The 25256-nt window shown below is 40.1% G+C and overlaps 3 protein-coding genes and 1 long non-coding RNA gene across 12 annotated transcripts; 1 reads left to right on the forward strand and 3 right to left on the reverse strand.

The window, feature by feature from the left end:
- On the forward strand, positions 1-24847 carry LOC144202893 (tubby-related protein 3-like). 8 transcript variants are annotated; one of them, XR_013327576.1, is made up of 17 exons: positions 5-33; positions 7946-8019; positions 15361-15592; positions 16393-16441; positions 18691-18787; positions 18867-18980; positions 19052-19189; positions 20698-20817; positions 20947-21084; positions 21154-21236; positions 21385-21549; positions 22054-22166; positions 22310-22418; positions 22499-22597; positions 23197-23368; positions 23432-23819; positions 24429-24847. XR_013327576.1 is itself a non-coding variant. In XM_077725985.1 (16 exons), the coding sequence occupies exons 3-16, from the start codon at positions 15546-15548 to the stop codon at positions 23563-23565; spliced, it is 1575 nt and encodes a 524-aa protein (XP_077582111.1). In that variant the 5' UTR covers positions 1-33; positions 7946-8019; positions 15361-15545; the 3' UTR covers positions 23566-24000. The 8 variants fall into 8 exon arrangements, 7 of the variants coding, with proteins under 7 accessions (XP_077582111.1, XP_077582109.1, XP_077582112.1 ...); XM_077725985.1 differs by lacking the exon at positions 24429-24847 and having other exon boundaries at positions 1-33; positions 20701-20817; positions 23432-24000; XM_077725983.1 differs by lacking the exon at positions 24429-24847 and having other exon boundaries at positions 23432-24000.
- LOC144202896 (adenosine receptor A1) lies at positions 1764-3725 on the reverse strand. Its single transcript, XM_077725991.1, has 2 exons — positions 3370-3725; positions 1764-2649 (listed from the first exon to the last, which is right to left on the reverse strand). The coding sequence occupies exons 1-2, from the start codon at positions 3723-3725 to the stop codon at positions 1989-1991; spliced, it is 1017 nt and encodes a 338-aa protein (XP_077582117.1). The 3' UTR covers positions 1764-1988.
- Positions 4080-6582, reverse strand: adora3a.2 (adenosine A3 receptor a.2). The gene is made up of 2 exons (XM_077725990.1): positions 6221-6582; positions 4080-5665 (listed from the first exon to the last, which is right to left on the reverse strand). Exons 1-2 carry the CDS (start codon positions 6547-6549, stop codon positions 5011-5013), a joined length of 984 nt encoding a protein of 327 aa, XP_077582116.1. The 5' UTR covers positions 6550-6582; the 3' UTR covers positions 4080-5010.
- Positions 11132-14375, reverse strand: LOC144202897 (uncharacterized). Of its 2 annotated transcripts, none has more exons than XR_013327578.1 (3): positions 14234-14375; positions 12097-12376; positions 11132-11233 (listed from the first exon to the last, which is right to left on the reverse strand). It is a non-coding gene; the product is annotated as an uncharacterized LOC144202897 (long non-coding RNA). The 2 variants fall into 2 exon arrangements; XR_013327577.1 differs by lacking the exon at positions 11132-11233 and adding an exon at positions 11284-12011.
- Positions 24848-25256: the final 409 nt, after the last annotated feature.

Genomic DNA, 25256 nt, shown 5'->3' on the forward strand with positions numbered 1-25256 from the left:
CTTGTCAACTTGCTGCTCATGTTCCTGTTGAAGGTAAATGTACTATAATTTTTGATCTTTTCCTTTGTTATTTATGAACAAATCTCAGATAAATTTTGTGGGTATATTTTCGTGAGGAATATGCATCATTCTTCTGAGCCTGATATAATCAATTGCAGACTTTTAATTTACTATCATATAAATGCATTCATTTTCCAAACTGCGGGTTGCGGGGGGTGCTGGAGCCTATCCTAGCCAACAAGGGCCACCAGGCAGGAGACCCCCTAAAACATTGGTCAGCCAATCGCAGGGCGGGCACGACAGAATAACCCAATTTGTAGTGTACATATTTATTTCCCTTTAAAGGACAAGCAAGCATAACTGACATTATAAAAAGAAATTGTCATTTATGATTACCTATGTTCATAGAAATGTATGCAAAATAGCTCAAATGTAATTCAGAGTTCAGCTAGCTCCTTGTATCCCTCCTGACCTTGGAGCCAGTCAAACAGAAAGACAATGGCGTCTGACGCATACTCCACAATCCTCCCCACGTTGGTCACGTACCAAATTTTGTACGCGCATTCGGCCATAAGCACAATCAGGAAAACAACCAGGAAAGCAAAGAAAAAGCGATCAATGAAGTACGTGGCCTTTTCTCTGAAGCTCCATTGCTGCCACGGACGCGCCAGTCGGTCTTCACTGTATTTTCCAAAGTGCAACAAGGCCACTTCCGTTTCGTCCATATAGGATTCGGTAGCTTCCACTCGCTGATCTCCGCCAGCTCCACGTGTGTTGGACATGGTGTCGTCCTTTTCCGTCTGGTAATCGCAGTCAATGTCGATCAGACAAAAAAAATACTACTCTGGTACCACTTTCATATAACAAATGATCCTACCTGATGAGTTGCAAGGAAGACAATTTAAAGCAAAGTTTAGGTTACTTCTGTATTGAGTGATGTGAGGAAATAAATGTAAGAAGGCGGGCCTCTCTAAGATGAAGGCTGAGGATTAGAACACACTCAGCACTTCTGAAATCCCTCATCAAGGAAGATGGTGGCAGATGGTGATACTTTATAAGAAGCACTGTCATTGCGGGGGTAATTCTCTTACAGACATTATTAAAGGTCCGGTAAGGGTTATGTTACAAAAAAGTTGGGGTTATGATTTCAAATTAGCTTATATAGCAAAGGCCTGCAAGTCAAGTTTGGGTTTTGCAGCAATAAATCACTGCAAATTCCTGCTAGCCCCTCCCAATTAAAATGGATTGGACATAAGATGCAAATACAACCTATGGGGTGGCAGTGAAGTTGTAAATGTGTATAATTATACTCAATTCTGCCACCCTAAGCCAACATTTTTCCCAAATGATACAAGTAAGTGATGGTAATGCAACATTTTCTTTATTCCAGTATGTACAGTAATAATGGTTCTGCAATTTAATGTGAATCAAGTAAAAATAAATAAATACTAATTATAAATAATGATCATACACATGGAAACAGTGGATAAGAATGTCTGCCTCACAACAATATGATGGTGCCCATAGTTAGCTGGAATAGGCTCCAGCATCCTCCACAACACTAGTGAGGATAAGCGGTTTCCGAAAATGAATGAATGAAATTTCACAAACAACAAACAATTCAAATCTGGTTTCACCAATTGAATGAGTGGAAATTCCATTTTTCAATTCCCATCCTTCAATATAGTTGTTTTCCACTAAGCATGGCAAATATAGAGTAATCCTTTGAATATTTTTATTTTCTCTATTACATGTTTTAATGCACTATTTCTGTTCCAATAGCTCTTGCTTAAAATGTTCAGTTTGCTTTCACCACTTAGCCCCTGTTTTTTTCTTTTACTACTCAACGATCCAAAACAAAATTGTCTTAGCTTGTGTCTGCAAATCTGGGTTACTCAAGTTGAGCCATCAATGTATTATGCAGACCCCCATGTAACGGCGGGCAGACCCTAGTTCTTAACAGGCCTGCATTCCAAGCTACTGGCATCTCACTTTGCTTTTTCCTCTTGCCTTAAGCCCGCATCCGCTTTCTCGACCACCGCTGGTGGGCAACCAGGATACGGGCTGACCACCACGCAACTGCCGCACGCCAAGCATCTCCGTGCCACCTCCGTTAATGTAACCCGAAATCGCTTAATCCGGAAGGCATACACTAGCGGGTTGAGAGCAGAGTTGACGTGCGACATAAAAATTCCGGTGTACACGGCCATCTTTGGCGTGGCGTGCTCCGGGTGGAAAAAGTCGACACAGTTGACGATGTGAAGCGGCAGCCAGCACACGGCGAATAGCAACACCACCAACGCCAGCGACTTAGCGAGCTTCAGCTCTTTCCGGTAGTAACGCTCGCCATCGGACGTGGCTTCGGCCCGTCGGTTGAGCTGCCGGCGGATGACGCGGAAGATCTCGGCGTACAACGCGATCATGACAGCTAGGGGGGCTATCACCCAACCAAAGAAGTTGAAGTACACCATGTAGTCCATTCGCATGACCGCAGTGAATTGGCACACCATGTAGTCGGAGTTGCTCAGGTTGCCCAGATCCTGTCGGTTGTTCCAACCCGCCATTGGCACCAGTCCCGCCAGAAAGGAGAGCACCCAGCACAAGCACACGGCCACGTATGCACGCCTCTGCGTCACGATGGTGCTGTAACTTGTATTAAACAAAGACCGCAACAAATAAAAGCATCAAGTGAGATATGGGGAATTGTAAAAAGACAGCTGCTGCCTTATAACAGACTCCTGCCTATGTCAGTTATTTTGGCAGACATTTTAATTTTGCTGAAAGCCTAAGATGTACAGCACATTGATCGGCCGAAGGATATATGGTTCTACGGAAGGCTTAAACAACAGGTAAAACTCGGTTGAAGGTCTATGCAGGATAGATGAAGATGGCTTTGGTAGTCTCGAAAAGAAGTTGAGATGTTTGTGGTTGTGTTGGTTTGGAATGAAGATAACCATCGACTGTAAAAGTGTAGACTAAAGGGAACAAAAAGTACTTTTTTATTTGCAACCGCAAGCCATTTGTTGGCGAGGATTCAAGCCCTAACTAAAACATTGAAGTACAACTCGCATTATTCAGGTATCTTCGGTCATTCGGTTCATCTTTTGATCATTCATTTGAAGGCAACCCAATCATGCATTGTTCCATTCACCTGACTTTGGTTGGGCATGTGTAGGTTTGATTCCAATTCGGTGACAGTTTTATTGCAAGTGAGAATAGTTGTCTGTCTCTCTATTTTATGTCTTTACACATGAGCTAAGGTTTTAAGTAGAGGTTTAAAACTTGAATTAGGTTTTGAGGTTACGCAAGGGTTAGGTCAGGGGACTTCATCGGAAAGCGAAACACAGAAGAGCAAACCATTTTTTTCACCTGATTGGTATCTTGACCCTCAAGTATCGGTCAACGGCAATGGCGAACAGCGACAGAATGGAACCTTGTGTGATGATCACCAGCAGACAGGACAAGAAAAGACAGGTGTAGAACTGTGTACTGATCCCCAGACTGATGGTGACGGCCAGTGGAATCACCAGCACACCCACGGCGATGTCGGCCACCGCCAGAGACACGATGAAGCAGAAGGTGGTGTCCCGCAAAGCACGATTCACGTACACCACCAGCACCACCAAGACGTTGCCCACCACTGACGCCAAGGCGATGGCCGCCTCCACCGAGACGTAAACCATGTCCACATTCTCTCGTACCCTCACTCCCGGAAAGGAAGACATACTTCACCCCTACGGTTGGAAACGGAGAAAACTTCTGGCCTCCACTTTTCTACCGTGGTCCATCCTGTTCTCCTTGACATGAAGATGCCGAATGCCTGCGTTTCAGACTCGGCAAGTCACTCTCTCTCTCTCTTTCGAGTCTGTGAATGCAGTTCAGTGATTGAAGGGGGTGCCGGCGTTTTCTGCAGTAGTAGTTACAACTTGTGTGCGTGAGTGTGTTTCAAAGGATGTGGTCTCAGTGTAATTATGGGAAGGATGCTTTTGGCAAGGCTTTTGAATATAACTTTAATTGGAAATGGATGCATTAGCGCTGATTGCTGTCGCGATAAGTAAGCAAGGCAATGTGGAAAAATTTATTATCTTAAAAAAATTGGTATCAAAAAAGCCACTGGTGAAAATAGTTTTGGATATATTGTGATCGCGTGTTTGAGTTAGGAGTGTCAGAACGAGATAGGATATACAATTCAAGGCACCACTCACTGCAAACATCGTTCAGGTTATCACACAGTTTATGAGGATGACGCAATTTACTTTATGGGGACACTCTCGTTGGACACTGGAATAGTAAAATGTAACCTTAAGCATTAGTACTATGAGTATGACTATAGTGATTTTATTTATACCCTCTTGATTAATTGTGAGGAAAGGAACAAGATTTTATTATATTAAAAAATGTACAAATATGTTGCATTGTTAAGGACATGCCTCTTGATTAATTTAAAATATGAATGAACAGAACGTCTGGTTGCAACTACTCAATATGCTTAAATTGTTGGAGGATCAGTATACCCTACGTACTATGAGGACACCGTGGGGTTAATGTTACGTGAAATACTACTTCCTAATTTATTTCACGTGATAACACAGAATAACCACCAGGGTGCAGTCGAGTGGTGAATTCTTGTTAAAACGTCTTGCATGAACACGAAAGTGGTCATTCCAAGCTGTTGTCCCCAGCAATTCTATCCTCAAACTAATGCTGTATGAAATGTAGGGCACGGCAATGATGGAAAATTTGAATCCCGATTGATTGTGAATAGTCGGATTGCCTCACGCACGAGCCAATAATTCAAAACAGCACACTCTAGGACTCTGCCAATTGAATACGAATGTGGTCTTTCAAAAAAGCCAATACCATTTATAGCATAATTCTAAGCCTCCAGTTTCATGGACATGATGTTGGGTTCTGCCCTGTATTACAGCACAGTTTGCAGTTGAGTAGTTACAATTGTGTATTTTGGACTCTATTTACAGTCATGCTATAGCATTTTCAATGAGTCCCCTTTTAAGCATGCAAGGGCACATTGTCCACACTATTGCTTTGGTTGTTGTCTGTAGTCTGGCTGGATTGAGAAACATGAAGCTCCTCCCCACACTTGAGGCATCTCCTCCATATCTTCCGGTAAGCCACCCGGATCTTGCGGATCTTGAAGGCGTACACCACTGGGTTTAAGGCCGAGTTTGCGTGAGACAACAGGATGCCCACGTGGAAAGCACTCGTTGCCACGTCAGCTAATTCAAAATAGGCGATGCAGTTCAGGACATGCAGTGGGATCCAGGAGAGAGTGAAGAGAGCCAAGACCAAGGCCAGAGATCCCGCCAACTGCTCCTCTTTCTTCAGGTAGATGTGAGATTTGGCCTGGACTCCGTTGCCTGGTTTTTCTCGAAGGGTCCCGCGAATGACGCAGAAGATGTAGCTGTATAGCGCTGACATGGCTAGCAAAGGCGCCAGGGTGCAGAGGAAAAAGTTGAAGTAGACCAGATAGGACATGGGTATCACGGCAATGAACTGGCAGGTGAACGTGGCATTGGGGGATCCGTGGGAAGTAGGGTCTTCATTGTGCCAACCGAACATGGGCATGAAACTCAGAGGGAGAGCAACGAGCCAACATGTAGCGACTGCCGACCACGAATGTCTCTGTGTTACTGTTCTTTTGTATCTGGAAAAAAGGCAGGGGACATTTTATTATGGTGATTTCGTCGGAGCCAAACAATGGAACTCACGAAAGTTCAATCTCAGTTTCAACCCACCCAAGGGACATATTAAAACTGACATTCGGTGGAAGGACAGGATTAGAAGAACTGACAGGTCGCCATGAGCCAGTTCATTTCGCTTAGTGTCTCACTATTGGTCCTCCGGTACCAAATGGCTATGGTGTTTGTTTTTTGAAAAAAACATTTTGCATATATATTTTTTAACAAAGTCCTGTGGTTGAATGCTGTTTAATTTCAAACAAATCTCAACATTTCCACTAGAAAAAAAATCCCAGCCTCCGCAAGATCCAAATGTAGTATCTAAAGAGCTAACTGAAGAAACCAACAAACACAAAACAGCTGTTCGTATTATGCAATACAGCTTTAGGCCTAAACCAGGGCAAAGAACTACTTAGGGCCACGCACCATGCTAAACCTTTTGCCCGACTTGAAAATCTCTTACAAAAACCTACAAAAATATTCCAAAGTCCTGCTAAGACTCATCTCAAAGAAGCCTTTACCTCAGAGGGATGAAGACACGAAGAAAGCGGTCCACTGTGATGGCCATGAGGGATAAAATAGACACCAGTGTCAAGAGGATGACCACACAGCTAAGGAAGAGGCAAGCACCAAAAGACGTGCGAACCCTGCCGTCCACCAGCACGGCCAGCGGGATGGCCACCAGGCCCACCGCGCAATCTGCCGCCGCCAGCGAAACGATCAGACAAAACGTGGGCTGCCCGACGCTCTTGGTGGTCCACACGGCGACGATGACCAGAACATTGCCCAGGCAGCAGCAAATGGCTATAAACGCCTCCGATGAGGCGTAGGCTACATCACTGGGGTGCATCGTGTGTCTCTGCGTGGCAACACTCAATCATTCTTCCCGGACTTGATTTGTTAGAGGAAGTCAAGAGTGCCTCTTTCTATTTCTGTTAACATTAGTACACTTTGACGCCGGATAGAGAATGTGCAGCGTCAGGAAGGGGGGTTCATTAGTAGTCTGTTTCTTGGGTTGACGGCTGGGATGAAAACAGAACCAAAAGCAAGGGTTTGACCAGTGATTACACCTTACACCAGATAATGAATTAGTAAAGTAGCAACAAAATTCTACGGACTGTTGAACTGTTTTTGCAAATCAATATCAAAACAAAATGCAAATTATTAAGATTAAGTCTCAAACGTCTGCTATTACATTGAAAAACTGGTCGCACATTTTGCACATTCTATGAAAAATGTTTTAGACCAATCCAGTCATGGCAAAGGCCAAATAAAACCTGTTTTTTAATTAAGTGATAAATAGTATTCTTTTTAGACCACTGTTGTGGCAGATTGAAGCTGCTTTGGAGCAAACAATGGAATTTTGCGAGTATCCGTGCTGTGCATGTTCAGGCTGTCCCAAATGTGCAGTAGAAAAAAGGAAAAGAAAAAAAACATTTTACCAACCACATAATGTTTGGTCAATGTAAATATAAATCTAGCTACACAATTGTACAATGAAAAGTTGTTTGGGAAAGTCTGACAAAGGCCCATTTCCCTCTCAGTGTGATTGACAGACATTTGGCAAAGTCAAACTTGTTTTCACTTCCTGAGAATGAAATTGTGTTAAAACATTTGGCTTATCATTTTTGCATTCAAAACATGTAAAATCTGAACATAAAAATGGTCTGCATGTGTTTATTGCGGATAAAAAATTTTAATCGCTTGCCAGCAGTAATATATAATTTACACCACTGAAACAAACTTTCCAGAACAAAAAAAAATGTGACTGCAAAAAAGTCAGGAAAATCACAACATAGGTCGGTCTTGATCAGATTGGAATTTATTGTTTTGTATACATAAAAATATAAACTGAAATTCTACACAGTTTCCTGCATTGATTAGAAATAATGGAGATGCGCTACATTAAATATGCAATAACATTTTACAATTAAAACTAAATGACTTTTACTTATTTTAATGTTTGTCTCATGATCTAATTGTAGAAAAAGATGCATTTTCTTGTTTCTTGGTGGATTTTTAAGACAAACGAAAACCATCCTTCAACTTCACCATGCTTTCAACTGCTAAATTTCACATCTCATATTTGCTTATTTTCTTGTTACACTTCTCCTTTGGGTACATGTCAGGCCTCAGGAAATTAATTTCAGTATTACTTTCAATTTCCGTATATGTATGATTAAGTGAAAGTAGACCTTTGCAGTTTTGAAATTCTGTTATAACTTGATTTTTGCTGTGTGTTGCAGGATTCTGGTCAAGGACTTTCCCAAAAATTCCCGTTTGGTCTGCACAAAAAGGATATTTAGTACATTTTGAAAAGGTATAGTACTGGATAAGTTTCTTCACTTCCTCATTTTTTTGAGGCTCTGTCTGGTTGCACGTGTGCATTTTTTTTGCGGTCAACATATTGACAAACAAACAACATACCGTGTCTTTTTTTTTTAGTGTAATGCACTTTGGAAATCAAATAGCCAACTTTATTTTATTTACGAAAGAACATTGCCAGTTTCACATTATTGCCCTTCAGAATTATCATTTAAAAAATCATGCACATAATGACCATAAAGACCCAACAAAAGCAGCATTTGTTCCTTTGATGGTTGGTTGTGTGGAATGAGCTTCACTTTGTGCCCCTCGAGGAAGGTAATAGACTGTATAGTTATCGACTCTGGGGAGGACTGGCCGTATTCCCACAAACTATACAACCTACTACCTCAACTCGCTAGGCTCCACTCACCGTGGAGTTTAACATGGAGAGAATGGGCGGGATTTTGTGTTCGTAGTCGGCGAGGGAGCTGCCTCGTGGGCAAAGACAGTAGATTGTATAGTTATCTCAGAGGGGATGGGAACCCCACAACTATTCAATCTACTACCTCAGTCCAAAGGACAGAGGAATCGATTGTATGGGACAAGATTGTATCCTGTTCACCTGTGGCATAAGAAAGAAAGAAAGAAAATGAGTTTGTTTGATAGAAAGGTGATTGAAATATAGGATCTCCCGATACCGAGTACAGTAATCCCTCGATTATTGCGGTTAATGTAGACCAGACATGGCCGTGATAAAGGAAAAACCTTGAAGTAGGATCACCTGTATTTTATTTTATTTTTTTACTTCAGTGCTGCAGAGTTTAGCGTAGATTTTCAAATTTTTTTGAATTTTACCTATAACTTTTCTTCAGTTCTGGTAGCAAGTGGAGGACAGGGGAGTGGCTTATGCTTGCGAGTTTCAGTGTGGATTTTCAAATTTTTATGAACTTAAAAAAAAATTAATTAACGGAAAAAAAATTCCCTCACAAGTAGATGCGATGTCGTGAAGCCGCGATAATTGGGGAATTACTGTACCAATCCTGTACCTGGGCAATTTATTTAACAGTATATTACACAACTTAAAAAACAGTATAACTGATTACTTGTGCATTGTAGCCTTTAAAAAAGAATCATAAAGAGAATCTTTTTTTTTTACCCGATACTAGTCTACAGGATCAGGCACAATTTCCAATCAGTTGATCTGCTCAGGGATTTTCTTTAAAAACATTTCACTTGCAATTTTGGTGTTGTCGACTAAATCAATGTGGGAACGGCGGGCTCGCGGCGCACCGGCGTGAAGGTCTTTGCACTCTTTGCATAAATTAGCATGTGAACGGCAGCGTCTGAAAAGCGTCTGGGTCGTTGGTTATTGTCCCCGATTCCACTTTGGCCCAATTCGTGGCGACAGTGATTGAAATGTTTTGGCGGAGGCGGCGGGACGTGTCAGTGTTGCGAGGGTGACGTAGGGAGGGGTGAGAGAGAAACAAGGTACAAGGGCATGGGAGACTGGCACAGCACAAACTAGAAGGTAAACAAATAACCTGCTGGCCTTATATGCCCACTCTTATTTTCTTTTGAGTAAGGAATAACCCCACCCCAAACATTGTCTTCTTCTGTATGGACGGACCGTCTCCTGCAGACCAGATGATGACTAAAGTCACGGTCCATTGTGTGGACGTTCCGCTAACAAGTGCCAGCTTCAGACATTACGAGGAGCATCTGGCATCCTTATTGTGCTCCCCCGTACCCTTGGTACCCCCTCTTCCAAGGCCTTTACTTTGCCTCATTGAGATGCGGGTTGGCATGTGGACAATGACCGTTTCTTGGCATGACTCGACCTCAAGGGAACCAAGAAAACTGTGTTTTCCCCTCTCTACGTTCCATAACAGTGAAAATAATGCAGTCCAGTCTGCGGACAAACCTGTGTCATTATCTAACAGGTGGAAAGTCACCAAACTAAGATAGCAATTGTACTCATTTTATTTTTCAATTTGCTTATTTTAGAAGAATTTAAATGCGATGCATGAAGAATGTCCAAGTCATCGTTGATGGGGCCATATTGTACTTTTCGTCATCTAGCGATGCTACCATGAATTTAAAATGGGAAATCAACGGTTATTTGGATTGTCTGTGAATCGTATGGACACATGCACACCTAAAGTTTGCACAAATGCTCTATTTCTGTCTATTATCATCAGTTATAGACGATAAGTTATCTGTTCGACGTCTAGTGGTCAGTCTGCGTCGTTCATTAAAAGTATTATCACTGCCGAGTTGAGAAAAGCTAATACTAGGCTAATATATAATATTATTTAAACAGTAGTGGCGATAGATAATTTACTATGCTAATATGATATATATCACCATTAAGTTGTTATCTTTTTGACTTACTGTTTAACTCTTCCGTCTGAGATCATACGTTGAAATACGTAAAAAAAAAACCTTTGTTTGCATTCTTAGATGGCCAGTATTTTATAACTTTAGCCTCCTCTCCTCAACATATGACACAATGATGGATGCTACTCCTAAAAAGATCCCGAAAATATGTTCCCCCCCCCCCCCCCCGCATTTAATTTTGCGAATGCTCGGTTACACTCGCAGGAAATCTGCAGAGGTTCAGACAAATGTGCAGACATTAACAGGACATCTGGACCATCCAGATGTTGATCTCAAAATGAATTTCACATGACTAACACACACACACAAGTGTTGAGAATTTCCTTTTTTTTTCACTTTGTAAATTTGGTAATTGGTTGCTCATTGCCGTTTAAAGTGGTCGTAGTTGGAGAGCGGCTCGAGTCCGAGGAGGATGATCAAACAGCGTTTATTGCCCGTAAATCAGCCACGCTAACAAACAGGAAGACTAGTTTGTGTTTATGCGTGTGGGTTTATGTGTGTATCTTCAGATAAAAGCCCAAAAAAGAGACTTTGGTCCCCACGGTCTCAGCTTAATGTCATGGGAAGCAGTGGGTTCATGCCAGGGGAAGTAAACGGCAGCCTTAATGTTCATAGGCGGTGGCAAAAAAAAACAGACAAATTTGCACAAATCGATTTGTGTGTGTGTGTGTGTGTGTTTAGAAAAAAAGAAACCAAAAAATTCACCAGACACAAGCTGCTGCAATCTTACATTTCGTTGCAAGCCCCTTCATGCTCCGAACAAGGATTTCTGGTTCCATCTGGATTGGGTTCATGTGGGTTTGGAAGCACAACCGCTGTATTGTGCACTGCTAAAAACAGTTAACATTGTTTGGCATGAAGATTTTAATGACCACCCATTATTACTTGTTTCTATTACATAGAGCATTCAGTGTATATTGATGCCAGTATTGTGCATGACACCTAAAATTCACATGCGAGCTTGTGAATAGCTTTTTAAAAAAAAATCCCAATGCATCCTTTGATTTAACCTATTATATTTAAAATTATATAATACAGTCTTGTGCTATGCACTTTCAACAATTTGCAATTCTGCAAATTCGTTTTGCAAATAAATTGTGATAAATAATACAAATCGATCAATATTCAGCATCACTACAACTCGTCATTGAATTTACTGTCATTTTCATAGCAATTTTATATGCAATTGGAATGGAATTTTTGCTACCCAATTGTCATTTAACAACAGTTTTACTGTCAAAATTGTGATTTACGGTACTGTTGCAACTCCAGCTTCATTCTTTAGTTTGTTTTAAAAGCTCTGTAGGCCATTTACGAAATTTCCGAAAAATGTCACAGAGGTCAAAAACGTACGGCGATGGAAAAGTCACATTTCTAAATGCCGATTAAAACAAAAATATCTGGAGCCGTGTTACCTACAAAGAAGGCATTCGCCAAAATAGGATGGAATGCTTTTACGCTTTTCGGGGTTAAAGCCGAGGCGTCTTCTGGCGCCGGCAGTGAAGAAGTTATGAGTATCACAACACGCCTGGAGTCACACCCTTACGGCAGATGCTCTTCCTGAGCCAGCGACTTCAAAAGGTGGTCTGGTCTGAGGACCGCCGTGTCCTCACAAAGACATCTCATTTTATTGCGGGATTACGGGCTAGAGCCAGACGACGAAAGGCAGCTTAAAAGAATCCAGAGTACTTACGGGCGGGCTGCGGGCGACGCCGACGAGGTTCGTTCCGGATGAAGCCGTCCAAACGCTTTCCCGAAACGACTCGTTCCCCGCGTCGCCTTTTGTCAGATCTTGGCAACCTTCCCAGGTAGTCCATGCCTGGCGGATCCCATTCTCGACCACTCGTCTTTTTTAGGCGTCCAGCACCTGCCTGGGTGCTCTTTTTGTACAGGTTTTCCCAACTGCGGAGTCAATCGAGGATGAGGATGAACCATTTAATCCGCTGTTTCGTGTCAAGCTTTCCTAGATTGGACTGAGAGAATAAGAGCAAATCATTCCAGAGAATTAAAACAACTATCAGGACTCTTTTTTTTTCTACTGGAAGTCTCCACCATGTGTCACTCTTCTTTCCTCAGGCGATATCTAAGACAGCTTTCTCTGTGACGTCACCTTAAAAAATCCTCCCTGCGTCCGCAATTGAAAGCTTGACTTTCCTTAACCACTGAAAGGAAGAAAGTAGAGGAGCAAACTGCCTCCTCTCTCTCCCAAGCCTGGGCTCTGTGTCTTTTTGCCTTCCTGCTGGCGAAGGCTCAGCTTGTAAAAGTTGCGCTGCGAGGGTTTGGGCCAGCCTCCGTTGGCAGCCGTTCAACATATCACTGCTTATTTAGGAGAAACAAGGGTGACGAGGCAGCTCTCTCTCCCTGTAGCGCGCGCCAGTCCTCCTTTTTTTTCTCTCTCGGGACGCTGGGAAGTGAGTGCTTGCTCTCGGGGACTTTGCGACAGAGCGCCGGCGGTAAAAGGAAGTGCACACGAGTAGCTCGACTTCCTGCCGGGCGTCAGGGGGTGTCGAGGGCTTCGCTTCCGGCCTTGGTTTTGCCTTCGCCGCATTACCCAGCATGCTGCAGCTGCAGTGATGGGTTGGGCATTTGGCAACTGGGCCTTCGTGGTGGGATTCTGAGTCCTAATCCACCTTGAAATGACACGACTTTGTGGGGAAGGCACGATTACACAGCTACAGCATCTGGAGAACTTCATGGTCAATATTCAGATTGTAATTGTCATTGACTACCTGTCAATAGATGTGTTTCCACCAGTATTGCACGATTGCATTGTTTGTTTTCTGTCACCGATCTCGACATGTGGTGTCGACCAATCAATTTGAAGTGAGCAGCGGACAAATGAACATTCATTCGCTGCCATCGTCCCACTTTAAATAGATTGGATGTCCGCTTCTCATAAAGTCCTTTTAATTCACAGCAAAAAACAATGACAAAGAATCATAATGAGAAGATTTGAAAAATGGCATCCTTATGGGAGCTTGACTTTAAGCCACACCCGCAAATTTTACAATGTCGTTTTTTAGATTAGATTAGATAACTGTATTTATCCCGTATTCTGGAAATTGCATTGTCACAGTGGCAAGAGGGTGAGAATACAGACACAGAAAAAGACATTTTAGACATAAATATAGTCCGAAAGTTACAATATAGCTCTAAAGTGGAACTATTTTGGTAGTTGGCATGATCATAAGATAAAGTTACAATGATGTTGCTTTAAGATGATAGTATTTGTTAGGGCCTTGACATATACTTTTGATTAGTTAGCTGTGTAACTCAATTTATCTGTTGTTCATCAGCTCTTGACCAAAAGGTTCCCGCTCAAGCATCTCCCACAAACTGATTCCTTGTTCATAAGTCATTGAATAGAACTGGATTCTGTTTCAGTCCAAAAGCCTGTTAGCAGTCACAGGAGATCTTGAGTCAAGAAGGGCAAGTGAAGCATGTAATGTGTTTCATTAGGACACAACTCTATCGCCATTGTTTCAAAAACCAGAAACAGCCCTTTGGAACATGATAGCGTCTCATAAGGGAACTTGTGCACTTGCCAAATCAGCCCTGATGGTCCACTGAAGACCAGATGAGACAAATAGAAACATGATAGCGCATCTGCCAACCTAATACAAAAATAACCTTAAATGAAAAGAGGTGGGAACTCCTTGAGAACATAAGGGTGGAGTTCTGGGCATGAGAATGACTGCACTTTGGGTTGCTTTGATATCATTTGAAGAGCTGGCGCCTATCCAAATCTCAAATCAAGACATATATGAACATTGGATTGACCGATCTTCGCCATTGTGAATAAATTTCTTCTGAAATGAGAGTATCTTTACCTGCATATATCAGTTTGGAGACGTCGAGTTTTCTTGTCGGGTCTTGTCTGGCGTCTCGCCGCTGCCCAGGCACGTCCACAATTCAAACAAGCACCATCTATGGGTAAACTGTACAGTCAGCAAACAGCGATACCTCCTGTTGCGCGATTATTGTTTGTCTTGACTGTCTGCGAGTTGATCATTCACACCAAAGTTACAGAGCAAGCCAGGTCAGGTCATCGCCAGCGTGTCTTTTCCGAGAAATTGGGGTCGCCACACGGTTGAACCTGTGACCTTATTATGGAAATCCTCTCCAGCATTAAATGTGTTTCCTAACGAAGAATTTGTGTGGTTCATGGCTCTTATGAACCCTGACAAAAAGAATATGAAACATCACATTCACATCTGCATAAGCCACAAAAATGTACTTTTAAACTATCTATAGAACTTGAAATTCCGTACTCAGTGTGGCTTCATTTACTTCCCTGTGTATTGTTTTTTCTTTCTTTTTCAAAACAACTGTGTCTTGGGCTACAGCTGCATCTAGTGGGCAAGAAAAAAAATACTTCCCAAATTCAGAAAAGGGGTATTTTAGGGGTAAAAGGGTTTTTTATTATTTTTTCACTATAAAAGAAGAAATGGTCTCATCACATTTGAACAGGTGCTGTGCAATCTTTTTTAGATCAACTGGATGCATACAAAGTGATATATTTTATGATTTTAGTTTATTTTGATGAGGTCAATTATGAATAATTTGTCAAATGTATGTTTTTGCAATCATTCACTTCATTATGTGGTGGAAACAGAAACTAATGAAGATTATAGTTTCATGTCCAATCTGTTCCGAATGAAAAGCCTTGCAGTGAGTCATAATTGTCATTTGCTGTCAATGGCAACCAATAAGGTCATGTAGAAAATGGCCTTTAGAAAATGATGTCATTTTAACTGATACACTCAAACATGTGTATTTGTGGACAAATATGTGGTCATAATTTATACATTTTCTGTGCTATAGTGCAGTACCCAAGTTTAGTATTCCAACAGTGCTCCCTGCTGTCTTAACTGCATCTTGCCTCACAAAATCCTCTCAAGAACAACAATTGTTTTTGTGCTTTTCCCCATTTGACAAACTGTACTCATGTTTGCAGATGGCAAGTGGCTGATTAGCGTAATCCAGACAAAGGAGCCAGTGGGATCGAACGCTGCCCGGGGGGTGGAGGATGAAGCTCTTAAAGGCCAGGTCATGTGACTTGATAATATTTACGGCGGAGTCTCCCAGGCAGAGCAGCCGCATTCATACCCGGGCCCATTTTGCCGCCTTTATACATCAGCCATGTCGGCCCAGCGTCATGCAGTGAAAGAGGCCTGGAAACATGATAGGTATGTCCTTAAATAACAGCTACTGTATACTTTTATTGTTTGATATATATAGATATGTATGGGATAATATTTTTCCCCCAATAGAATTGTATTATTCTTCACTCATGTAGAAATTGATAGACTTGATAGGTTTATTGTTGTTTCTTGATTCCTGTAATTATGATGTGGGAAAACAGAATGCAAAATATAACATTTATACCCAAACTGTATGAATGTAAAAGCTCTTGACCCAACTACAATTTCCACTGATTGCCAAGTCAACCAATTGCTCTTGGTTATTACTCATATTTGATTTTTTTTTTATGTGCTGTATACTGCACTTGATTGGATCAAATTATTTGCCAACTGAAGCTGTTTTTACAAGTACATTATTTTCCCTTTTTTTTTTAAACTGCCTCTCATTGGTAATTACACCAAATGACTTTCCAACTCAGTTCGCCAAGTAGTGTTAAACCAATAAGCGGTGAAGGAAAATCTTTTCTTGTTGCACTTACGTAAACTGACTTACGAAATTTGCTCCAGTTTCACACGCTGACCAGGTCTTTCAAAAGGCCAAAGTTTAGGACACTAAAACCATTATATGTTTTATTTTTTACCTTCTGTGACCTCAAATCACAAAAAAAATTTAATCTGTGATGTCCAATATACCCATACACAAACACAATATAAGTCTTGACCACAGATGTATATGTTAATAAGTATTAATGTCATAACAAGGAAGGATGGGTAAATTGAGATACTACCATTTGATTGGCTAAAAATAGTACACACATTTGTTCATACCCTGTTTTCATCAACAGTGATCTGGAAAAGGAAAATTGGGACTCAACCCCAGAAGCAACCACTAAGGTAAATAATACACATTTTTCCATCTTCCATTTTCCCTGCCAAGCACCAACCTGACCTGGATTGGTTGCCAACCAATCGTAGGGAACATGTAGACAAATAATCTATTACTCATACAGACAATTCAGATTCTTCATGCATTGCAAACTGGGGAAAACTCTACGTCATAATTTCAGATCTGTGAGGTCGAAACACTAACCACTAGCCCTCCCCGCCGTTAGGCCCGCGTGGACTTACCCGTTGACGTGTTTCTACACAGCAGATGGCTTGCTTCACACATAAATCCTATTAACAACTTTCTGCCCATGGAGACGTGCTGAACACAGGGCGCTTTCTCGCTCTTTCTTTATTTTCTTCCAGCCTTTTTTTAAATTATTATTATTATTATTTTTTTTTATTGTTGTATTTTAAAACGACTACAAGAAGCCGTTGGAGCTCTCAGCAGAATGTCTGCAGAAAAGGTAAAAGGGGCAATTGTCTTTTGATTAGGCTTCACTTGTCCTTTCATATAATTGAGATTGGAAGTACTTGACATAGCCTTCCGGATTCAGAATGTGACTCGTGTTTCATAAATTTGAGGTACAGGGATTGGACTCGCATTGACATTTAATGGATTTTTTTAATTGTCAGGAGCTTTTGTAATTGCTGACACGGGAAATTAATGAGGAATTAGTCAAAAAGCAGGAGCAATTTGGAGTCATTTTTAAGTCCTTGATTTAAACAGTAGAGGCATTCTCATTTAGGACAAAAACAATCCATGTGGCATGTTATAGTGTTCCCACATTGTTTACGTTGAAGCAAAAAATAAATAAAACTAAGACTTTTTCTTACTTTTAAAGGGTATTTCATTCATTTAGAATATGTTGGAAATGCTCATTAAGCTCCTAAAATATATATTTGTATTTTATACATAAGGAAAGACAATTTCCAAGTCATTTTTCAAAATATTTTTTCTAACGGTTTATATTCTAATTTGTTAAGATTTGCAGAAAAGAAATCTTTTAGTTTATTTTCTAACTAGAATCGACTAAGAACCTACTCTCTGAAATGTACGGACATTTGGAATTTGTGCATTTGAATCAGGTGTTCAACTTTGTTGCCCACTTGTAGAGCAGAACAAATAGTTTTCTCTGATATTGTCATTCCATTTGGAAAGAACTAGTGTGTTTACCTTTGCATGTATACTGTAGTTATGTCAAGACAGCCGGTCCAGTCCTGCTGTGTCGTAACATGGTGGACGGAGTATTGGATCGCAGGAAGACTCGCTTAAATAAGTCTGACGCGCCTATGCAGGATGTCGAATAATCTAATAGGATTACATCCTCTCTCCACTGACCTCCTTTGAGGCGTTTGTCACTGTGGAGCTCTTTCAAAAGTTTGCTTAGTAGTAGTATTCATTCCATAGACTACAATGTGATTTGTAAAGGCTGACTACTTGTTTTGTAGTGTGCCTGTGACTCACTAGCATAACTGCATAATGACTTCCTACGTACACATTGACTTTTCAGGAATGTTATTTCAGATATAAATACATATTTTTATATCATTTGGTGTTTAACCAGATAATCATTATCATGAGCTTTGACTGGTGCTTACATATAATGTAACTTTTTTGCCCTTCTTGCATTCCCTGCTATGGTTGTTTTGATGGGTAAGTTAATGACACAGATACAAATTCATGCTTTCGATTTTATTTATTGTAATTTTATTGTTTACTGGTATTAGGTGTATTTTGTCATTTAGTCTATGATGCATGGTGCATGTAAAATAACCTGTATTGATCATAGTAATCATGTGGTTGTACTTTTACCATTAGTACTACTACAAAGATAATTATTATTGGATTAAACATTACATTTATGGTAAAGATTATTCTTTTAGAAAATAATCATACGTTTTTGCATTTATTATATATTCATTTTAAACACTTTCTACACAATATTTTTCCTCTAACAAACTATTATATAATTTGTGCAGTAATTTAAATATCATTTTTTAGATCATTCTTTTTATTGTGCATTTTTTAAATATTCATAATAAATATTGTGTTATTGCAATTAAGAATATTGTCTAATGACAGGAGAGAAATTATTTTAATTGCATGATTTTAATTATTATTATTATTAGTGGTAGTAGTATTTGTACTCTAGTGGTATATATGTGTATTTATTTATTTATATTTACTTACATCCAGTTTTATATTTTTAACAATTTCTTCTTGCAAATATATGCCAGGCAACTCAACTAAACAGAAGCCAAAGAAGAAGAAGGAGGAGGCCAAACTGAACGGCGAAGCCAAGATCAAAAAGCTCAAAACGAAAAAGAATGAAGAAACTTCAGAGTTGCAAAGTAAAGAAAGAAATCACTGTTTTCCTTTTTTTTTTTTTAAACTACAGAGTTAACCTCTTTTTTTCTGGTATCATTGCAGATGAGAAAAAGCTGAAGAAAAAGAAGCTTGATAAAAACAAGGAAGCAGAAAAAGACAAGGAAAAAGAAAAAGAGAGCAAAAAGAAGACCAAAAGTGCCCCCAAAAAGAAGAAAGGTTAGCCACTCGTAACTTTAAATGTGCGTTGCATCTCAGAAGCGTCAATCTAAATATCACATTTATTCAAGCAGCAAGTTCCGTAACTGACGACGACGACGACGACGAGGAAGAAGAGGAGGAGACCCCTAAGAAAAAAAACAAAAAGAAAACCAAAGACAGCTCGCCATCGCTGAGCGCCGCCAAAGAAAAGAAGTCCAGATCGAAAGGTACACCGTTTAAAGGCGATTTAAAGCTAAGCTGACATGTTCAATGACTCGTGCACTGTCACTGATGGTAATAGGCGTCTAATTGTAAGCGTCTTTTGATTAGTCAGCTGTAAACTTCAATGAGTATATCAGTAGTAGATGTCCAATCCATTTCAGGTGGCAGCAAATGAACAAATTTTCATCCAATTTACTTCATGACAATAAACGTCCATTGACTTATGGTAGTACAAAAACACATACATAACTAAGTATCGATAGTGCAATAAAAAAATTCTGTATACAACATAATACTTTTGTATTAATAACTGCAACATTATGTAGATACAAACTCATCTTTTTCCATACAAATATTCTGTACAAATTAAGTTTTTTTTTTACTCCAAGGTACACTGAATTGTAATGTTGTGATACTAACATTCTCAACTTGAAAAATATACTTTTCTATGCTATATAGTAACTAAAAAAAGTCAAAATTAAGAGCTTTTACAGTAATCCCTCAAATATTGCGGTTAATGTAGCCCAGACATGGCCGCGATAATCAAAAAATCGCAAAGTAGGGTCACCCCTAATAGAACCAGAATAAGTTGTGTCAATGGCAGCCAATGAATTAACAAGCAGAATATCCTACATGTAATTGTGCCAAAAACAAATCATTGAATAATACTTTCCCTTTTTAAATGAATTGGACGTCTACCACTGTCATAAACAGCCTCTTTACCTTGGGAACATCTGCTCGCCACTACAGTCACGACAGACATCAACAAAGCGCTTCGTCAGCAGTTTAGTCTCGGCCCGTTGCAAGTTACAGACGGAGAAAGACAGGCGCTGGCGTTAACTTGTTTGACAGATGCGAGTAGCTCGTGTTCCCCTCGAAAGAATAGAAAAACACCTGGAAAGAAAGCAGGATTGCATGTTCCAATATTATTCTGGTCTTCAGATTTGTCTCATTTTTGTCAACTGATACTGTTAAGAAGCCTCCAGTATTTGAAAACCCTGCGTCAGCATTTAGGTTCAAGTCAATAATAATAAAAGAAATAGTACAAGCCAGCAGAATTTCATTTTTTCACATGTGTAATAATGTAGAAAAATGTCAATCAAAGCCAATATTTCAAGGAAGTTGTCTCGTAGCCAATCAAAGCGAGTATTCAAGAATGCCTGTCTTTCCACCGTATAGAAATAATACTCATTTCACTGCTTTAAAAAAAAGTGTTGTATTTGCGCAAACATTTGTTTACCCCAAATGAATCATTCATAATCCATGTTGCTTATCCTCACAAGGGTCATTGGGGGTGCTGGAGTTTATCCCAGCTATATGGGTATTAGGCATGGGACACATTGAATTTGACATATTGGATAGGTTAAAAAAATTAAGTCATGTGACAGTAGGGCCAGTTCTATTGTCTGCCATTGACCTGTAATTCATTTTGGCTCAAAATAATTCAACGTTGACCCTTGTCAATGACAGCGAGAAAGTTTTGTTGCATAAAAACATTTCCTTGTTTCCGTAGAAGACAAGGATTCAGAAGGAAAGGAGAAAAAGTCGAAGTCAAAAGAGAAAGACAAAAAGAAGGAAGCTGCCTCCCTGTTCCAGATAAACGGCGACAAGGACTCCAAGAGCAAGAAGAAGGGTGACTAAAAAGATTGTTTTTCGCCAATTGGCAACTTGGCTTTCAGCACCAGTGCAACAAAACATATAGAGTCAGTGCACGTCAAAAATCCCCCTAATTTATGCTTTTAATTGTCCCCAATAACGGCAGCCCCCAAATCCGAGAGTGACGATAGCGAAGAGGAGACCAAGTCGACAAAGTCCAAAAAGAAATCCGCCGCCAGCTCCACGTCGTCTTTGTTCCAAACGACAGGAGACAAAGACAAAGAAAAGAAAACCAAGAAGAAAGGCAAGCTTACCACACACTCGCCCCCCATTTTTAACCACAAATTCCAAAACGTCTCGCTTTTTCCTTCAGCCAAGGCCGAAGAGAACGATGATTCCGATTCAGAACGAGAAGAGAAATCCAAAAAGAAGAAAGGCAAAGGAAAAAAGAAAAAGGTAATTTCAACATTTTCCACAATTTTAAGCGAGCACACCCAATCCTACATTTTTAACATTCATGGCCCAGTTTGTGTGAACATAACCTGGAGGAGTCTTAAGTGTCTTTGTTATTTTGCCCAAACAATAATGACGCCTTTGTGAGCAGGAAAGAGCGCCTTCACCTGAGATTGAGTTTGACAACTTGGAAAAGTTTGTGATGGAACCCGCGCCTCAAGGCGCCACCGTCAAATGCAGAGTGACTCGAGACCAGCGAGGAATGGACAAGAGCATGTATCCTATCTACTACCTTCATCTTGACAATGAGAAGAAGGTCTGTTGGATTTTCTTTGCTTTTATTATACCTTACATTAGTAATCATTGGTGATGACAGATGTCTCATCGGGCTAGCCGCCATCATCTATCCTCATCATTGGCACTTAAATGTGATACTTTAAACTTGCACTATTGGACTTCCTAGAGGCATACTTTTCTTTGTAAAATAACCTCTAAAACTACAGAAAAATATTTGAAGTCCATTTTGTAGTTGAGCAGAAATTCTTCCCCCAAAGATTTGAAAACCACTGCAAAAGACTTTTAGTTACAAAAATGGAATGTCAAAAATGACAACAAAATGCTTTAAGCACTAGTTTTAACGACTTTTATTTCCCATTTCCACCCTATAATTTTCCCTTTTCTTAAGCCTCTCTGCAACCTGTTAGTTCCTCTAACCCTTTATTAATTCTTTTGGTGATTGATTGATTGACTGATTCCAAGTGCATTCTGTTCCCCACATACTAAGCCAACAGATATTATTCTCCTTCATATTCTTTTCTAGACATTTTTGTTAGCTGGCCGGAAGAGAAAGAAATGTGCGACCTCCAATTATCTCATCTCTATCGATGCCACAGATTTGTCAAGAGGTGGCAATAACTTTGTTGGAAAGCTGAGGTAATGCGACCATTCATTCAATCGATCGAATTTACACTGCAGCTTCAAGAACAGATTACTTAAACCATGCAGTATAAATTCAGATCCAATATACTACAGTTGCTGAGCAAATACGGATTCAACTTTTTTCCCATTTTGTCCAGGTCCAATTTAATGGGCACAAAGTTCACTGTCTTTGACAATGCTCTAAATCCGGAAAGAGCCCTTCCGGACATGTCCAACGCCCGGCAAGAGTTGGCAGCCATTATCTATGTAAGAAAATGTGCTCTTTTACAGTAAGTTACTTTTTGCTCATACTAAAATTGCACACTCTACTTCCTACTTCTCATTAGGAAACAAATGTGCTGGGGATGAAGGGACCCAGAAGGATGTCGGTCATCATTCCGGGAATGGACAAGAACAATGAACGGGTACCCCTCCGACCCAGAAGTGTGAGTCAGTTCTAGTAAAACTCAAGACTGTCTAAATTATTCAATGTTTTCAGCATTCACTGGTGTTGATGGCTTTAAACATGAACTACCCAATGGTAACCACATCAGCGGCGTACCGGAGGTTTTAATCTGAGAACCCTGCTAGTAATAATCGCCTAAAGCACAAGTGTCAAAGTGGCGGCCCGAGGGCCATATCTGGCCCGCCGCATCATTTTGTGCGGTCCGAGAAAGTAAATCATGTGTGCCGACTTTCTGTTCTAAGAGAAAATTTAAATGGTTATAGATGTACAGTACATTTTCTGATTTCCCCTTTTTTTAAAACAATAATTTCAATTTTTTAATCCAATTTTCTGTTGTGTTTTTAGGTGAAAAAGCATTTTGTAAAATCTAAAAAATATTTAGATATTTTCCGTTTTCCACTTTAATATTATATAAAAAATGTATTTTGTTTCCATTTGAAATTTAAACAAGGTTAATATAAATGTTCCATTACTAAGAATAAAAAGTTTCAAATAAATATTGCTTAAGATCTATAAAAACATAATTAAATCATAATTTGAGCATGCGGAACTGTTTCATATTATCTGGCATGTTTTCAGGATTACGACGGCCTATTAACGCGATACCAGAACCGAAGACTAGACAATCTGATCGATCTTCACAATAAGACACCCGTGTGGAACGAGGAAACGTCGTCACATGTGCTCAACTTCAACGGCAGGGTCACTCAGGCCTCCATCAAGAACTTCCAAATCGTACACAGCAAAGACCGTGAGTCGAGCTAGCGATTCAAAATACCCAACTTTCTCTCATCTGGTCTTTGTTGCCTTTCAGTCGACTACATCGTGATGCAGTTTGGCCGGATAGCAGACGACATTTTCACTTTGGATTACAAGTACCCCATGTGTGCAGTGCAGGCCTTCGCCATTGCACTCTCAAGTTTTGACGGGAAAATTGCCTGCGAATAAGTCCCGTTTGTTGCCTTTCTGTAGGCCACACTCTCACACACACACACAGACACAGACACACCTGTAAGACCAACCCAGGCCTTTGAACGCACCGTTAAATGTTGTTTTAAGCAATCTGCGCCGATAACAGATGACAGTGACAAACTGACAATACCTGCTGCTGCTGCTTTGCCGCTGTTTTCTTTTTAGGTGTGTCGTCCCTCCCTGTAGGAGTGCAAAAAGAGAGAGCTCACACTGTCATCTGGCCCACTAAGGTAACCTGGAGAGTCTCATAAAGAGTCCCAATTTAAATTAGGGGAAACTTTGTAACTGTCACAGGAAAGTTGCTTGGAAGGTGGTTGTTATGTATTCCGTTCTATATGTCCGTCTGTTTCTTTGACTTTATGTTTGTTTTCAATGTAACTCAAGAACGAATAAAGGGATTGCATCTTCTAACATTTGCAAGACCCGTTTATAACGTGAAATTTTCCAAAGGTCACATAAATTTGTCTGATCTCAAAGTGCTTCTCGGGTTTAAGTGATTGCATTGAATTGAATGCTTTTTATACATGTATAATGTTTTCATAATATATAATGTATAATGTAACTTCTGACATCTACTGGAAGATCATTTCATTATATTAGTAGTTTACAAAATATAGAGTGATGAACAAAGACGAAATTATTTGTAAAAATTAAATCAGAGTTTCTACTACAATTAAATAACCATGGCCTACAAATACTCTTTATAGACGTCGTATAGAGAAAAGCAAACCCAAACAGGTAGTCCTGCAGTAATTGAGTTCATGCACGCGGTCTAATTTGACATTTTAGATTTATATGAAGTTTTACAGCCAATTTATGCTTTGCCGATCATCCGACAGGTTTCAGGTGCCCTGGAGCTGTGGTCCAAATGAAAAACCAGTTTTTAGATGACAGCTTGGAGGCTATGCGAGAGAGAGAGAGTGAGGTGTGTTCTGCCTCAACCTGCTCAGGCAGTTGTCCAAACTCGCAGGTTCAGTGAAGCCTAAACTAAAGATGTTACACCGAAAAAGGGGAGGGCCTCTCTGCAACTTCCAACAACAAACGGTTTGGGTTTTTTAGATTTTTATCACTTCTATGTTGTAGTGGAAGCATTCACTCTTGTTGAAATTTCTCGTTGACCAACAAGTATTCACTCTGAGATTTATTTTAGTGTCATTTACCAAATTCTCCCATGGTTTTGGTAGGCAGCCACCGGGTGGCAGTACAACACAAACCCATATAGAAGAAAAGACAATCTCAGCTACTACTTAAGACGCTCATAGTATACTGTACTTGTTTTCTTCACAGAGGATAAAGAATATATTCCTATGAATACTTTTCCTTTTTTGTGAACTGCATTATGTTCAAATATTTTAAAGATTTGAACTTGAATATGAGGTGGCTTGCTGGCTGCTTAAAATGATATATAGATACTTGCATGTGTATATATATATATATTATAGTATACTATATTATATGCTCTGACGTCAAGAGTGCTGAGATTACAAGTTAAACTTTACATAGGCCAGTGCACACTTCAATCATGACTATGAAAAGCAAGTGAATGTTTCTCTACATTTTTTTCTTAAGTATTTTTAAACCACTTATTATACACTGTGAACGGCACAGCAGTTTGTGGGATATGCCAAGATCGCATATATTAAATGGAGAAAAAAAGGATGAAATGA

Source organism: Stigmatopora nigra, chromosome 10, assembly GCF_051989575.1.
Source record: "Stigmatopora nigra isolate UIUO_SnigA chromosome 10, RoL_Snig_1.1, whole genome shotgun sequence".
Lineage (NCBI taxonomy): Eukaryota > Metazoa > Chordata > Actinopteri > Syngnathiformes > Syngnathidae > Stigmatopora > Stigmatopora nigra.